The sequence below is a fragment of the Glandiceps talaboti genome, chromosome 18, assembly GCF_964340395.1.
Source record: "Glandiceps talaboti chromosome 18, keGlaTala1.1, whole genome shotgun sequence".
NCBI lineage: Eukaryota > Metazoa > Hemichordata > Enteropneusta > Spengelidae > Glandiceps > Glandiceps talaboti.
In genome coordinates, this window is record NC_135566.1 from 10,899,933 (window position 1) to 10,917,207 (window position 17,275).

At 35.8% G+C, this 17,275-nt stretch overlaps 1 protein-coding gene across 1 annotated transcript; it reads right to left on the minus strand.

The window, feature by feature from the left end:
- Window positions 1–7,995: 7,995 nt before the first annotated feature.
- LOC144449429 (guanine nucleotide-binding protein subunit beta-like protein 1) lies at window positions 7,996–17,093 on the minus strand. Its single transcript, XM_078139960.1, has 9 exons — window positions 17,000–17,093; window positions 16,516–16,733; window positions 14,881–15,003; window positions 14,493–14,608; window positions 10,838–10,951; window positions 10,362–10,502; window positions 9,939–10,027; window positions 9,381–9,487; window positions 7,996–8,749 (listed from the first exon to the last, which is right to left on the minus strand). Exons 2-9 carry the CDS (start codon window positions 16,629–16,631, stop codon window positions 8,584–8,586), a joined length of 972 nt encoding a protein of 323 aa, XP_077996086.1. The 5' UTR covers window positions 16,632–16,733; window positions 17,000–17,093; the 3' UTR covers window positions 7,996–8,583.
- Between the last annotated feature and the right edge of the window lie 182 nt (window positions 17,094–17,275).

Here is a 17,275-nt window from a genome sequence, read left to right on the forward strand (position 1 = left end):
TATAGTAATAGTAGCATTATCTGATAAAGTGTACATATTACAGTAATTGTGTACAAATATACAAAACGCTGAAATGGTTTGTGTAAAGTCTGTGATGGGTAATGGTAATGTTCGTACGTGTACGTGTACGTGTACGTGTACGTGTACGTGTACGTGTACGTGTACGTGTACAAAATACTAAAACGAGTTGTGTACAGGCTATGACGGGTAAATGGTAATGTTCGTACGTGTACGTGCACGTGTACGTGTACAAACACTAAAACGGGTTGTTTAAGGCCATGACGGGTAAATGGTAATGGTCATGCGTGTACGTGTACGTGTACGTGTACGTGTACGTGTACGTGTACGTGTACGTGTACGTGTACAAACACTAAAGCGGGTTGTTTACAGGCTGTGATGGGTAAGGGTAATGTTCATATGTACTTTAACGAAAGCTGCATCAAACTCAACTACTGTGTGTACTGCATTGAGATACAAATCCTATATTTCAGCAATAGTACCATCATCATCATCATCATCATCACCATCATCATCATCATCATCATCATCATCATCATCATCACCATCATCATCACCATCGTCATCGTCATCATCATCATCATCACCATCATCATCATCATCATCATCATCATCATCATCATCATCATCATCATCATCATCACATCATCATCATCATCACCACCACCACCACCACCACCCCCCACCACCACCACCAACATCATCATCATCATCATCATCATCATCATCATCATCATCATCATCATCATCATCATCACCACCACCACCACCACCACCACCACCATCACCATCATCATCATCACCACCACCACCACCACCACCATCATCATCATCATCATCATCATCATCATCATCATCACAATCACCACCATCACCACCACCACCACCACCACCACCACCACCACCACCACCACCACCACCATCATCATCATCATCACCATGAGCAGCAGCAGTAGCAGTAGCCGAAGCGTGCAACGTTAAACTAATATAAAGATATAAGTAAACAATTCAATCCAAGAGGAGTGAAACTGACTAACATGGGTTGATTATCAGGTTGTTGTCATAGAGACTATAGTCCATAATATAAATGATAAGAGCAGCAAGCTGTTGCTTATGAATAAAAGCTTTTGGAATCAGGTTTGAATAATTCCATGCTTTAGGGAGATCGGCACTCGTTTTTTGTCATTTCAAAAATCATGTTTCTACTCTTTCGTAGCTCCATCATTGTAAAATTTTACACAAACTCCAACAATTTTTATTGATAGAAAGATAAAAGAACGCAAACAATTTCAACAAAATAACAACTTGAAGGACATTAACAGCGAATGAAAGATGTGCGAACACATTCATGGTGGTGGTGGTATTGAAAATAGATAAATATCCTTTATTGTGTATTCGAAATAATATTGCTTGAGCAAAACGTAATGAAATTTAAAAAAAATGTTAATAAACTTTATTGAATTTCTTTTCTTTTTAAAAATAATTTTGATACGAATTGATACTAAAAAATTGCTAGGGATGATGATGCATGGATTAGTATATTCATTTGCTTGATTACACACCACTGGATGTTTTGTCAATGAATACTCATTTACAACGTACCAAAGTGTTGTCATGGTTTTAGGGTTTTAACTATTCATTTTGGTAACATTTATTACTGCTGTTATTTCAGTAGTCTCTACGATCGCACAGGCTTTATACAGCACAGTAACATGAACACCGGGTCAAAATGAAAGCAAATGTTATGCAAAAATAGTTATAGATGTAGTTACAGCTACTGAGCATAACTAGTGGTTAGCTAGCTGTTCTGCTAATATATTGAAAACTTGAAGAAAACCGGCTTTTCTTTTTTAATATCAACACATTTAGCAAGACCGCTAAACATGCAAAAGTTCGACCAGTAGCTTGGCTCTACACTGTCGGTGAGAGGGAGAGACTATAGGGACATTGCACTGACCGGCAGAGCGAGTAGCTGGGCTCTATACTATCGGTGAGAGGTAGAGACTATACTGACTGGCAGAGCGAGTAGCTGGGCTCTACACTGTCGGTGAGAGGGAGAGACTACTATAGGGACATTACACTGACAGGCAGAGCGAGTAGCTGGGCTCTACTATAAAGACAAACAGTGCTCTGTCCTTGCTTCAAGGATGTATTGATTTACTGTCTGTGTGACAATATGGCCACTTACAACCAGTCCGTCACTTCCCACAATTACCACAATTACACTTTAACGGACTTCAATTCGATAGCTGTGTTTATTTATTTGCTTGCTTTCAGATTTAGGTAAAATGACACTGTACGTTGTGACTTTGTCAAAATAATTCCCAGACGAATTAATTCTGTGTGATCGATTCATTTATAGTGTGACAAAAAGGTGCGTTCGGACTAGACAAAATAGCACTACAGAAATTAGTACAACACAGCATCATGTCAAATGCAAAATAGAGGTACTGACAGACTCACAAAACGAGACAAGACAGTTCTAAGCAGTCAAACGTTACTAAGTCTTGATGGAACAGTAGAGCTTTGCATCCAGTTTCGAGGAACTATAATCATTTTCCGAAAGGAATCATAAAAGTAAGCGTTGTAAAATTCAACGAGGCATTGGAAATATTTTACAAGATGAATAACATTTGGTAACATCACAGGTTGGTTACACTTGGAACATAAAGTTATAATGATGTTATTCTCACGACAGCCGAAACGCTATATCTTCTTTCACCCGCCTTTATGTATGTGCGAAGGTTCCAAACATACACGAAATAAAAACAACAACAAAAGCACAGTAAGCGGTATGCATGATTTGCAGGACATGAATAGTCACGGCCTTTCTTTTGACTTTCGACTGTCCTTCCTTGTACGGACTGAAATCGAATTTCGTACTTTCGAATAAGTATTTAAGGGAAGGAAGGAAAACCTCGAATTGTAATGTGACGTCATACAAATCACGCTGAGATATATGTACGTCTGATCGGAGTGGAATGAAAGAAAATTTTGGGACAAGTATTATATACATTATGGTAAAATTGCTTTATATATGTACACGCACAAAGCTAAATGTTGCCTGATTTGAAAAAAAAAAGTTATTTGTTTGTAAAAATGCAAGAATCCTGTATCATTATTAAGTTTTCTTCTTCTTTTTGCTGTGTTGAGCATACTGTTCACAGTTTAATTTACTATTTTTATATTGTGTTTGCTACAAATAGGTACATGTGAATGCAGACCTACCGTACCTAACATATAAAATATATAGAGTAACTAAATATGAAAAAAAATCTTGACTTTTCAAGGGTTTGCAGAATATTGTAGGGAAGGGTACTAGGTGAAATTAACCGTGAGGGTGGATCGATGACCATGGAGAATGTAAATGTCATCGCAAACTTGTGTAGACATGCATGCGATATTTTTTACAAAAATGGGAGTTGCTCGCTCTGCGTCACGTTTTCTTCGCATCATAGATTACAGAACTATTTACGTTATATTCGCGTGGTTGTATTTTTTTTTGCCATTTGTCGAATTGTTTCATAGCGCATGCATCGTTTGAACGCTACTCTGATTTGTCAAGGTGTCCACAATCGCGACATATTCGTTCACGAAAAATTCCCGAATCTTTCCGAGATACTCCGAGGCATTCATATCATGGGCGAACTCTTTTCAAAAGGTCGAAGACCGACACCTCTTTTTTTGAGGCGACGAATTGACGTGACAAAAGCTTGCCCTAGATCAGTAAGAAAATAGGACACCATAGGTGTACCATATCTAATATTCAAGTTGTTAATCATAATATCAAAGCGGGGTTCCACTACAGGGAGCCCAAGAACCGTGTTACGTAATAAATAAAATAAGTAAATAAATAAATAAGTAAATAAATAAATAAATAAATAAATAAATAAATATGTTAAATAATTAACACACGCACGCACACACACACACACACACACACACAATAAATATGCACGGGTAAATAAATGGAATGTCATTTTAAACTCGTGGATAACCATCTATATACATGTGTGTGTGTGTGTGTGTGTGTGTGTGTGTGTGTGTGTGTGTGTGTGTGTGTGTGTGTGTATATATATATATATATATATATATATATATATATATATATATATATACGGGCCTTTATATATCGAAATAGTATACTATGTTTCCATATATACTATTGTTTCTATAGATAGTATATATAGAAATATATTATATTATTTCAATAGCACACAGGCCCGTATATACATATAAGTAGATAGTTATCCACGAGTTTAAAATGACATTTCATTTACACATGAATATGTTTTGTTTGTTGTTTATTTACCTATTTATTTGTAATACCTTTCCTGGGCTCCCTGTGGTTCTACACGCTCTATCTTTGAGGTTACTTCACCCTGGACACAATTTTTATAAAATGCCCTGCGCAAGAACTGTAGCAACGTTGAATGGAATTTGGCTAAACAGTTTTGCATTACTGTAGGAAGGACTTATCACTCAAGCCGCTGTTGCATTACATGCAAACATAAAGAAGAATATGTAAACATGCCTCAGATTAGCTTCGCACTATATTCTGATCAGGCCGCCATTCGCAATGCAGTGATAATAAACAAATCTCTGAGCCATAGAACTAGGCATGGCAAGCTATCCAGGAGAAGTATGCTGAATTTGCGTGCGCATTTCATCTGCACATAACGAAAATTGTTTAAAAAGTAGTCAATTGTAATTTTTGACTAACTAATCAAAAGTTAACATCACAAAAATTGTGCAAGTGCAGTATGAGGTTGAACGATTGCAATTTGACAATTGCCGATTTTCGTTATGTGCAGATGAAATGTAGAATAAATAACGACAAACTTAGTTGGGGGGGGGGGTCAATTTATGTCATACGAAAGGGATGGGTTGGATATTAAAACTGTTTTTGTTTACCTTAAGATTTTAATATTTGTGCCGTTCCGAAAATTTGAACAATAATTACATCTTTCATTTGGACTCCCTAAGTTAGCAAAAGTAAATACATGATTGTTAATATATAAAACATACATTATATATGTGTGTGTGTGTGTGTGTGTGTGTGTGTGTGTGCATTATATATACATTGGCTAGATAGCTAGAGACTGACAGATAGACAAGACTACACAAGCTGTACCCCTTTAGAAGAAAATAAAAGGACGTTGGTACAGATTTGCACTACAAGAAATGGTGTCTTACATTTCTTATAATGTGACAAATGTCTGTTACATATTTCAACAAGTTAACTTTTATCGACGTATGTCACACGAATCACAAGCACGAAAATTATCGTTATTATCCACCTCACAAGGTTATACTCACCAAGAGTTACATAGAATAATATTTTACCTGATGACTTGAAAAAACAATGGAATATATACTAGTAAATAAATCCTTCGCAAACATGAGGCCATATGTTCCATGGATCTATTGTGTACTTTGTACAGTTTGTGGTATGAAAATAAACTGCTGAATATCAATGACACGCAAACTACAATTAGAGACTAGAAATAGCTGCATAGTTTCAGTATTTCAATATTTTCATTAATATCGTCAACGTCTACAATAATAAACATTTCCCGCCAAAAATCATCAGAAAAATTGTATTTCTGTAACTTTTTTTAAAATCACATTTCAAATATCTTATAGACTGACTTTGGACATTCTCGCAAACCAGATAAGAGCTGTTATTTCTATCTTCCGTGACACTGCCTCTGGACGGCGCGTTTTGGAGGGTGCCGTAAAAGAGGCTGTGGTTTGCGACGATGATTTTGGAGCGCTAATCGTCGACATTTTCTGATTAATGTAAATAGCGCCATTTGAAAAATATAATTGTCGGTTTTGTGGTCATGGAGGTTTAACAGTTTTACTGGGTTTTTTCCTTGTTTTATCTATTCTCACGATCAACTGATCACACTTGAGGTAATTATAACGTTAAACCAAAAGTGAAGAGCAAACGGATATCAAATAACAACCATTTCAATTACATATTGTCAGTACATTGACTACACCCACTTTGTTTTGTATTGTCCCGTTGATGCAAGTCTGTCAGAGTTCCCATGGCACACAGTCACACTGTCGCAAGATATTTGAAGTTTCAAGTATATTGACCTTGTGGGTCATTATCGGTTTACGTGGCGATGTGAACAAATATTATTTACAGAACCTCTTGTGTAGTTGAATCGAGCCAAGGAGATTAGTCTCAACAAATACCAACAACGTTACACGAATCAAAGCATATCATATTCGGGGCCACGCGTAAGTTTGTTATTTTATTTTTTTTAAACACATTCAAAACTGATCCCTACACTCCCACCCTACTCCTCCTAATAGTTTGTTGTGTCTTGGAGATCTGAAAGACCAACTTTCAAATGACTCGAATGGTGCGTATAATATCAATAGTTTTTATATTTTGAAATTTTATCATGATAGGGTTGCTTCTACTGCCTGTTTGGAACTTCCCACACTTTTTGAGTATAGGCGACTGGAAATTACAATACGTGAATGAATATATCGTTCAATGTAAAATGATGTCATCGTTGAAGACTACTACTCTCCAACGTTTCAACTTCGAAAGTTTATACAAATATGGCCGCCATTCGGTCATTATTGCGGTCATGAAATAAAGTGATGTAAATGACTACGGTATCTGACAGTTGTAACAGGTTTGAAACTGGTCCATGCACGTCACTGATAGACACGAACAATTTGACGAGTTTAGATCATTTGACCTTGAACACAGAGTGCAAGGTCAAAGTCTCATTAGAAAGCTCCTCATGGATAACCTAGACGTCGATATTCAAATAATGTTGCTGTCTATTTAGCTTCCAAAGTTAGTCGGGGAAAACATAATATTTGTTATAATAAATGATGCCACCATTCGGACATTTTCACAAAGGTTGAGAATCAAAGTGATATGCAGACTATATTATCTACCATTTATACCAGGTCTGTTTGAAATCGGTCCATGCATGTCAGATGTGTACATACAAACTTTGAACATTTTGGCTATTTAACCTTGAAAATAGAGGTCAGGGTCTCACAAGAAAGTTCATCATGGGTAACAGGTGTAGAAACTCAAATAATTTCTCTATCTCTTATGTTTCCATAGTGGGCAAAATGTGAATTTGTATGACAAATATGGCCATAATTCGGTCATTTTCATGTAGGTTGGGAATCAAAGTGACGTGCATATGTGGACCATAGTATCAGACATTTGTGCCAGGTTTGGTTGAAATGGGTTCATGCATTTCAGAGAATACAGGTGGACATGGATGCACACAAGCTTGTGTGACATTGTGTGGTCGTCCCTATGGTTGGCGTGTTGTTTTCCCCAGCAAGTACTGTATCAACTCATCTTTTGGGCACATTCTATTTTTAAAATGGAAAACGCAAAGATCATGTTGAAGAAACCGTAAATTCTTGTAATGATATAAGAGCACAATATCCATTTGTTTGTGTGGCATTATGAATGCCTTATGATGTATGATGTCATGATGGTCGACTGGTTAGAATGGCTTGGAATCTGCAAGTTTCAGTTTGTTTCTGAATGGCTGAAAGCCTTGAGTAAGATATGAACCATGCTTGTGCCTCAATCAGTCAACCCAGCCGTACAATTGGGAACCTGGTGGGATAGAGGTTGCAATGTGAATGCTTTAATCATTATGCACTAATATAGGCTGCAATGGATTTTATGCTCCCCAGGGAGTATAAAGGGCCATTGTGCTGCTATAGATGTGTGCCATGGGTACTTATTGTAAAGAACTTTGAGCACATTGTGGAGAAGCTCTATATAAAAAAGGAACATTATTCTATCAACAGACAAATCTTTCAATTATTATTTATTTTTGTAAGTTTAGTCTGTTTGGAGGCAGAGACCATATAAAATACATGATGCAAATCATTCAAAACTATTTTTGTTGATGAAAATTCCCACACTACCAAACGAATATGAACATTACCATTCTTCTAGAACCACTGTCTATGTTTCTAGGTAAAAATAATCACAGCCCCTACCCTTTTTATCATCAAAAACGTTCAAGCCCCCAGACCCTCAACAATTCAAACACATTTGCTTCAAATAAAAATAGTAGAAACGATCAAGCGTTTATGAGAAATTTTATATGACATCATTCACAATGTCAAGACACATATCTCCTTCAAGACACATATCTCCTTACATAGGGAAGGTGGCTGCCAAGCTAATGTTTCCTTGAATGTTGATAATCGGGTCTCAATATTGTTGTCTTTGAATCGTCATAAACCTGCACTCGCTGTCACTGTGGTATTATTTTTTTTGATCAGACAACCAACAATATGTTCACTGAAAATTTTAATACCGATAATTGGACTCAAAAATCAATTTGAATGAATATATTGCAAATTGCACCACACTATGATTATTGCTACACAAATATCTTTACCTATAAGGAGATTCAATAATAGGTATAGGATAGTGCAATTATTGAAGTCATTTTATTTAACAAAAGTTTCAAAAAAACGTTCCAGTTCTCGTGCAGCTTTATTTCCAAACCATACATCATACATCATCTGAATGGCTAGTTTACGTTAGTTATAGAGTGACCATAGACTAATGTGTTTGTCCTTTGAACCAGCTGCAAGTAGTGGGTTGGTGACATCACTTCCTGTTGAAAATGCCAAGCAATGGACACTCTCTCTATGATAAGCTAATACTGCCAATGGTTTCAACTTCTTAAATCCAAACACTCGGATCCTAGAAATAAGAAAACAGATGTTTCATGCTTACCATTGATTTGATATATGCTTGAAAATCAGATCGGTTCATAGGTAATCCCCCCTGAAGCAGAGGTAGCACAGGATTAGGTTGAGAGGAGTAACTAATGTCTAATCTACATTCAGAAGCTCGTGGAAAAACCGACTATATCTCAGTGCAAAATGTTACAAAATGTGATTAATGTGTCCTCTACCTTGGCATAATCTTTGCCATCTTCTGACAGCAAGGGGGCAGGCTTCAATTTACATTCTTTTCAAGGAGTGTAAAGGGATGAAGCAACTCATTGACAAATTAAGATAGCTCTGCATATAGCAATTAATTTCATATCATTCATAATTGCATCAATACCAAATATATCACCAAAGATAACAGAGCTAATTCAGGATCAAGAAGGATCAAGAAGAGGGTATTGTTTTTGCTAAGGTTGGGGGAACCCTGGTATCAGAGAAGAGAGAATATGCTAAAACTCGCATAGTATCTCACACATCAATATACCATGATAATGTTGGTAGGGAACCCTCAAATGACTAAGGAATGCAGGTACAATTTCCCTACTCACTGCCCTTAATAAAAAATATTGGAATTTACCTGGTGGACACATAGTACCTACCTGGAATCCCAGCCAGCTGCTGCCAGAAATTTATCGTCATCTCTGATTTTGATGTCAGAAATTCCAGCATTGGTTATCTTTGCTTCATGTTGTAACTGAAAGCCATCCTGCAACACAAACAATGCTAACTAAAGACACTGAAGACAGGCATAAACATGATAAATACCGTAGAGGCAATTTGTACATGAAACATCATTGGCCTGTGTTACAGATTTGGAATCTAGTTAGTTTCTTCTTCCAGGTTGGGGGTAGGGAAACAGGTTGGTGAATTTTGTTTATCAGTTTAACAATAAGCCTCTGACAGCCCTTCCAAATGTACAAATAGTTGAATGATGGAAAGAAATCATATCGTATCACTATAGTATGACTTTTTAAGTACATTGTAAAGACAAGGGTTAAGTTTTGCCATTAGTTAGTTATGATTGATCAAGTTCAGTATGAGACTCAGAAGAAAACTGTAAACTTCAATTTCAGTCATTTTAAACCAAGCTATGTCATCAGAATAGGCAATATTGTCATTTGAAATAATCACATCATAAATATCCACTCTGTACTTACAGTTTCATCTAACTTCCAGCTTATGATTTTCTCATCAGCTGATCCTGATACTCCCCTCCTTTGAAGAATGGAATAATCCAAACCCATAACTGTACATGAAACATGAAGTCATAACATATCATATTACATAAAGTTGATGAAAACTTTATGAATGTTCTAACAATAACACAATAGAGCAAATTTGATATTGATATTTCTAAATTTTGAATTTCAAACATGCTAAAAAGAAACAGGAAAAAATTGTCCTGAACAAGCTTTGTACACCTCGTAAAAATACTGAGAGCTAGTGGAACCCTGATTACTATCTGACTTTTCCATGCTACCTGTTAACGTTGATACATGCAAATGGGTAAAAGTGAAGTGGAAAATCACTTAATTTTTAATAAATGAGCTTTTTACATTTTGCTCCTAATCTCAGATTACCTGGTTCATTATGAACCTTGACCTTGCAGATGACCTTTGACTCTGAAACATCCCACAATGCAACACTTCCATCTTCATATCCAGCAAGGAGACGTTCTCTGCCACTGTGAGACAAGAACAGTTTCATCTTCATCACCATGCCTACATGAAAAGGAATATCGTTCACTGAAGTTAAAGATTGAAGTGGATTTGATTCACTAAAAGATAAAGTAAAATCTAAAAGGTAACCATTTACTGAAGGTATAAATCCTGATAGATTAATCCTAACATCTATTTTGAACCAAAATAGCAAAACTAAGTCTTGAAGACAGTACCATATGACAAAAGAAATGACTACCCTGGTTGATTTGATGGATATACTAATCAAATTTTTTGTATTTCATTCTGACAATGTATATTTGACCAATGACAATATAGAAAGGGTCACTCATTCACCAAGATTCACCTAGCACAAGATCAGGCAGTCTGCAACTTACCCAATCCTCTGGCGCCCTCTGGTGGTACTATTGTTGTAATCTTTTCTGATGTGTTGACATTGTAGATTTCAACAACAGAGGGCTCCCTTCCAGCTACAGCTAGTAACTGTCTATCTGTAGGAACAATACGACATATATATTAAAATGGGTGAAAACTGTGAACTCATAATGATCCCATACCAGAAATAATGCTTATCTATATATACAATTGAAACAACTGTCACTTGAGGGTATTCTTTTTCATCATTTCAGGAATCAGAATTTTACTATTCATAGTGTGTACATAGTGTTTATATATTTATTTCTGTCATGCTTTTCTGATTAGAAAACCGCATGAGTTCTATCACCAGCCAGGCATGTTTCACCTGTTTTAGTTAACAGGCTTTCTAAATTGGTTGTGTTAGCTTGCCAGGGACTGTGGTGTTGACGTGAATATAGATTTCATACACTTGTGTCTATGATGTTCACTTCTTGCAACCTACTGTTCAAGCCCCATCCAAGCTAGCAGATTTTAAATTAGTTTTGGTTACCCAGACTCCTCTGACTTCCGTTGGCCCCCAGAGAGTCTTGGAGAATGCTGAGTAGGTGATTGGAACAAGATGGCTGCTTGGAGAGTCTGACAAATGACCCGTAGCCCATGACGATACAAATAGTCTGGTACCAGCAGTAACTGGGTAACAGAGACTAACGTTAAGTTGGCCAAAAAATGTTGTCAAGAAGAGGCTAACAATTACTTGCAGGATATATAACTACACAATGTTCTATCATAAAAATTAGACCAAGATACATCGTGTCACGGCATACTTTACAGACTATTGTAATAATTAGCAAACTATTTTTTTTTTATTTGGCCTGAAAATACTTTTTGCATAAAGTCACTACTATTAGGGACGACTGCAATGTCACACAAGCTCCCATAAGCGAACATCATTCGTTTAGGACAAAAACCCCTCCCCTTAAGGAACATTAACAAGTGTGACATCACACGTTTATATAAGATGTAAACCATGATGAAAATTGTACCGGTCACACCACTACGATCAATGCAATGTAAAAACATGATGGTAAACATGAAGTTTCAACCTTCTGAACCTGTTTACTGAGATGATGGTAAACATATCAAAATATTACCATAAACCCAGCACTGTATCTCACATTACAAGTACATTTTGATCACCTTATCAACTCAGTAGTAAATACAGAAGCTTTTTTCATTGAAGGTGTGAAAGTTTATGAACCTTGGTGAGAATGAAGTTCAGCTATCATATTAATGCCAGACCCCCTCCCCCCTCCCAAAACGAACGAAGTTCGCTTGTTGAGCTTTTGTGACATTGTGCGATCGTTCCTTATAGTACACGTCATCTACTTGTAGTGACAACAAGGGCTCCCTATCTCACTCATATTTCCACCAGCTGAACAAATAATAATATTGGGGAATAATATAGAACAATATACATTATTAATTTTCCTTGAATATTAAAAGGTGCCACATGTATTACATATGAAGTATCATATATATTGTATAAAAGTGCATGAATGATGGCAGCTGTTTCCGAAGTATAGCCGTGTACATTGTCCCTAGGGAAGATATTGTACAGTTGGGAACCGGTTATATTAAATTACTAATAATACAAGTATTGGTATTACACTGTTTCTGCAAGCTTAACGTGGCCATATGGATGAGGATTGTGTGTTTATTTTGGATTTTTAATTTACAAAAACATTTTATCATGGAAAATCAGCGTGAAACAAAATAGACAAAAACAACATGTTTGTAACTCAATACATTGCAAAAAAAAACCCCTAAAAAATGTGTAAAATGTTTATTGAACATACAATTACAAACATTTTACACGTTTAGTAATCTTTTGCAATTTATTGAGTCACAAACAAGGACTTGGCATATGTTGTTTCACATTGATTTTTTCAAGTAGGAAGCCATGATAAAATTGTTTTATAAATTAAAAATCCACAATAAATGTACTCAATCCTCATCCATATGGCCAATTCACTCCAGTCATATGAAACTGGTTCTTCATACTCAACTAACGACAACAAGTATTTGTTTAAATAAATAATCAATACATAGTAAAAATTCTGAGTTGTTCATGGTAAAAGTTTTGTTCCCAGAACAGAAAACACTTCCTAGTATACATGTAACAGGTGGAGTGTTTTTTCACGATTTGGAGGTCGAGGGGCAGCACTATCGTACAGAATTGTTTGTTGAAGTAAAATGTCATGCTATTACAACTGAGTCTCTGCTTCTCTGTTGCCCTGTTATTGGAACACATTACGACTTGAATCTATGGTTACAGACTAATTCTGAAGAGATTTGGTGTCAAAGGTCATGTACCCTGACCCTCTCTGTCATTCTGAGTGACATCATCATGGTGTATTTTAATGTATGCGAATCTTTTTGCATATATGAGAATTGTAGTTGAGTTCTATCAAGGCCGTTATGAAGTGGTCCATTCTGAATAATGATTTATTATGAATATGGAGTAATTTATCTGATGAATGTTTATTATGCAAATTAATTTTTTTTTTTACTTTACAGAATGTGTGTCTGTGAATGTTCTCAATCATCCAGGTATGAAGTTAATAACGAAGTAATTGCAATCCATCGGATCCTACTGGACTTGCTGTTGTTTGGAATGGTAACAGTCATTAGATCATCAGTCGCCTGAAGAAGCATCCAGGATAGGACATGAAACTGTTGCTATTTAAAACAACAGCTAGTCCAGTATGATAGATTGTGAATACTTTGTTAGATTTTATGACCGAAATTTAAAAATCCCCATCCGCATGGATTCCGGGCTACATGTATCCACAATCAAATTATATCTCATGTTGTAGTTGGCTATTTGTAAACTATACCTATGTCTATTTTCTTATTATCCTTGCATTACAAAATTATCCTTGTATTACACGTTCCCGTTTTGGTAAGTGTAGGGGGGGGGGGGGAGGGGGGGGGGGCAGCAGTGACCAAGACCAAAACACAAACAAATGACAATTCAAGCTAAAAATGAAGGTAATAGATTGAAATGAACAACTAGCCTAACACTACATTGGAGTTTAATCAGATTGCAAGTATCCTGAGATTTCTGGAAATGAAAATGGAAAATCTATGAATTCTTTTGTGATTTAATTTGCTATGTGAAAAACGCTTGCATATTTTAGTATTGTCATAAGCCTTCTGTGATGGAAATCCTGCACAGTTCTCATTAACACCTCTGCTTAAATTTTCAGGTCACATATTAAAGAGAGTTTCAGTCTGTTAATATGGCTCTGCTTTTGAATTAATCAGTCACATTGTAAAATAATTCTGTCACTAAACTTACATTGAAGCAAAGCTGAGTTGGAAAATCAAGAGAAGGTGAATGTGCAAAGATGCTTGGTAACCAGCAGGGTAGAGTTTTTTTTAAAATTTTATTAGTTACTATTAAATTAGCTCATAATGTCATTCTTATATCAAATTCAAATTTCTAGTAAGAATGTATCAGTTGTTAGATGTAGTAATTTGAAATAATTTAATCAAAGGAACAAAGAATATCTCTTAAATTACAAAAAGAGCATTCATTTGAAAACTGTAAAGTTACACAATGTGTCTCTTTAATGTCTCCAAATCTCTAGGTAATGTGGATTTTCCACGTACCTTGTTGAAGCATGGCACATGGACAGAAGCCTATAGATTCACTGGTAATGCTGCCAACTATGTCTTGCCTGCCATTCCCAAAATGCCAAACATTAATTTGATTGTCTCTACCTTGGCTGCCAATAAACAAAAATAAAAACATATTAAAATGATGATATGGCTTACAACACGGTGTTTCCACGTAAACAGTCAAAAACACTTTTTAAAATGATAGCATTTCCATTTGAAAATGTCATTGTTAAAATGTGATCATGAAAATCATTTAATGAGTGATTACATGATGAATTTTTTTTCAGTCTAAAAAAATAAATGCCATCAACAATTGCATCTGATGAATCAATAGTGGTGTTGAGATCAATGAAATTCTACCTACAGTATGTCTCCTTACCTTATCAACTTAGAACCATCAATAAAATCTGCCCATACAATCCCCTTCCCATCATGCCCCTCTATCACTACCTCAGCTCTTCTGGTTTTCAAATTCCAAAGTCTGATTTCACCTTTAGCACACCTGTGTTGAAATAACAGATGCAGTATGGGTATTAACCAATGAAAACAAAGTCTGGTTCATTATATGTGCATGCCAGTAAGGTTGTGCAAACACACTTTTGTGTAGGGTGGCGTACAGATAAGTTACGAGAAGACATCACTACATTAAAGGAAAAAAAACAGAACAGAAAAAGAAGACAAAGTGAAGTAGAACACAGTGAAACTATAGTTATAAGTCCTTGACTCTGCTGTTCATCATATGTGAGTAAGTCAGTATCACACGTATACACTTTTGTTTAGGGATGCAATATTGATAGATCGCTGGATGACTTCACTATATTTAAGAACCAACAGAATAGATACAAGACAAAGTGAAGAAGAACACTGTGAAACTATAGTTATAAGTCCTTCACTCTACTGTTTACCATGTGTGCATGTCAGTATTGCACGTACACACACCTCTGTTGGAGGTTGGGTGGGGGGGGGGGATATAACTAGATGACATTCAAGAAGAAACAGAACAGAACAGAAGATTCTGTGTAATAGAACATAGTGAAACTATAGTTATAAGTCCTTCACTCTACTATTCATCATGTGTGGGATGCCAATACTGCACGTACACAGACTTTTGTTTCGAGAAAGACTTTTGAAGGGAAATCCTGATGAATGGGATCTGACTTCCTGGGTGTATACCACTGTCTCAGACACTCCCTTACATTACATTTGCTTTTTTGAATGTATTTTGTTCCTTTCTTATTTCTGTATAGTCATCTGAAAAGTTTGTAAACCTTTCTCAAATGATCAATATCGTTTGAATGCTACTCTTCACTGACTTTCTCTACAAACACATGTTATACTGCATGTAGAATAACACACCCTTACTTAACCCTTTCATGACTAGAGACGAGTTTTAAATAATATGGGGACCCAATTTATATGAATATTTTCATAATTACAATAATATTACTTTATTAGGAAGTAACATTTCTTTAATTCCAGTCTAAAATGAAGTTGATATATGCCAAAAATTTACATAAAACAAGAATTTTGTCCAAACAATTTTGGCGGGAATGTTTTCAGTATTGAAGGGGTTAAAGTTTTTCTCCTGTAATGTTTCATGTCTACAATCAATGTGTGAAAATTCACTGAAGTCACAAAAGTTCTCACATTAAATTTACATGGGGCAAAGGTATGAAGTCTTTCAATAAGGAAGAGTAACTATAAACCTCTCTGCTTGGGCATACTTAGCGGAATACTAATCCTGATTGCAGATGGAATAAGTTGGGATTTGATTTAAGTTATTTCGATTAATTTCTACGATTAATTCTGACATTGTCCTGAATGGTGTTTAGTTCAGTGTCAGCATGGAGTCTCAACTAACTCCTTCTGCAAGCAAGACTAGTTGAATACATGCTGTGTTTTATGTCACAATAACTTTCATAATTTCTGTAAGTATATTTTACTGTCATAACTGTCATGGACTGTATTAAACCCTCATATACACCTCAGACCTCTGGACTGTGTTTATACTTACCCAGACACCAACACTGATTCATCACTGTTGACCCCATTACAGAAGTTGATTGTGTTAATCGGACCACTTGCACCACGTAATACGAACACTGGATCAGGAACACACCTTTCTGACATTGTGTCACAGCTCAGAACTACATCAGGGTCAGTAACCTTAGTTACAAGGGATATAAACCGACTGTCACCTCATCTCTAACGTAATCTATAAAAAATAACTCACTGAAAAATAAAAATACACAAAACTTTAGGAATACTAGTGTAATATTGCTGGGACTACACGGCAACAGTTTAGTATCAACCAGTTTCTGTTAAAACCTTGCTAGATCGTAGATGTCTGGATGATCATAAAATTAAGATGTAGCCAGACTAGAGTCAAAAACTAAAATTATATGGCTGTTTTATTCCGTATATAGATATTGAATAACGCTTGCTAGAGTTGATCAACCCTTCGTGGCTGGAAACAAAAATTATATTTGTATGCTAACCTTTCTATGGAAGACCGATGAGGACAGCCTTTCGAGATATCACGATATATAGTGTAGAATCATCATCACAGTCTTCACATTTGTCATGTTAGATCGTGTGTGAAGAGGACCCTGATTAATACATATTAAATATTTTCCAAGTTTTTGCTTACAATATTATGGAGTAATTTTGAATACAAAAGGCGAAAATTGTTAGTTTTCAAAGAAATTTATCATTTTGTCGATATTTTGTATTCATAGATAGGTTAATTTTATTTATTTACCTTGTTTATAAGA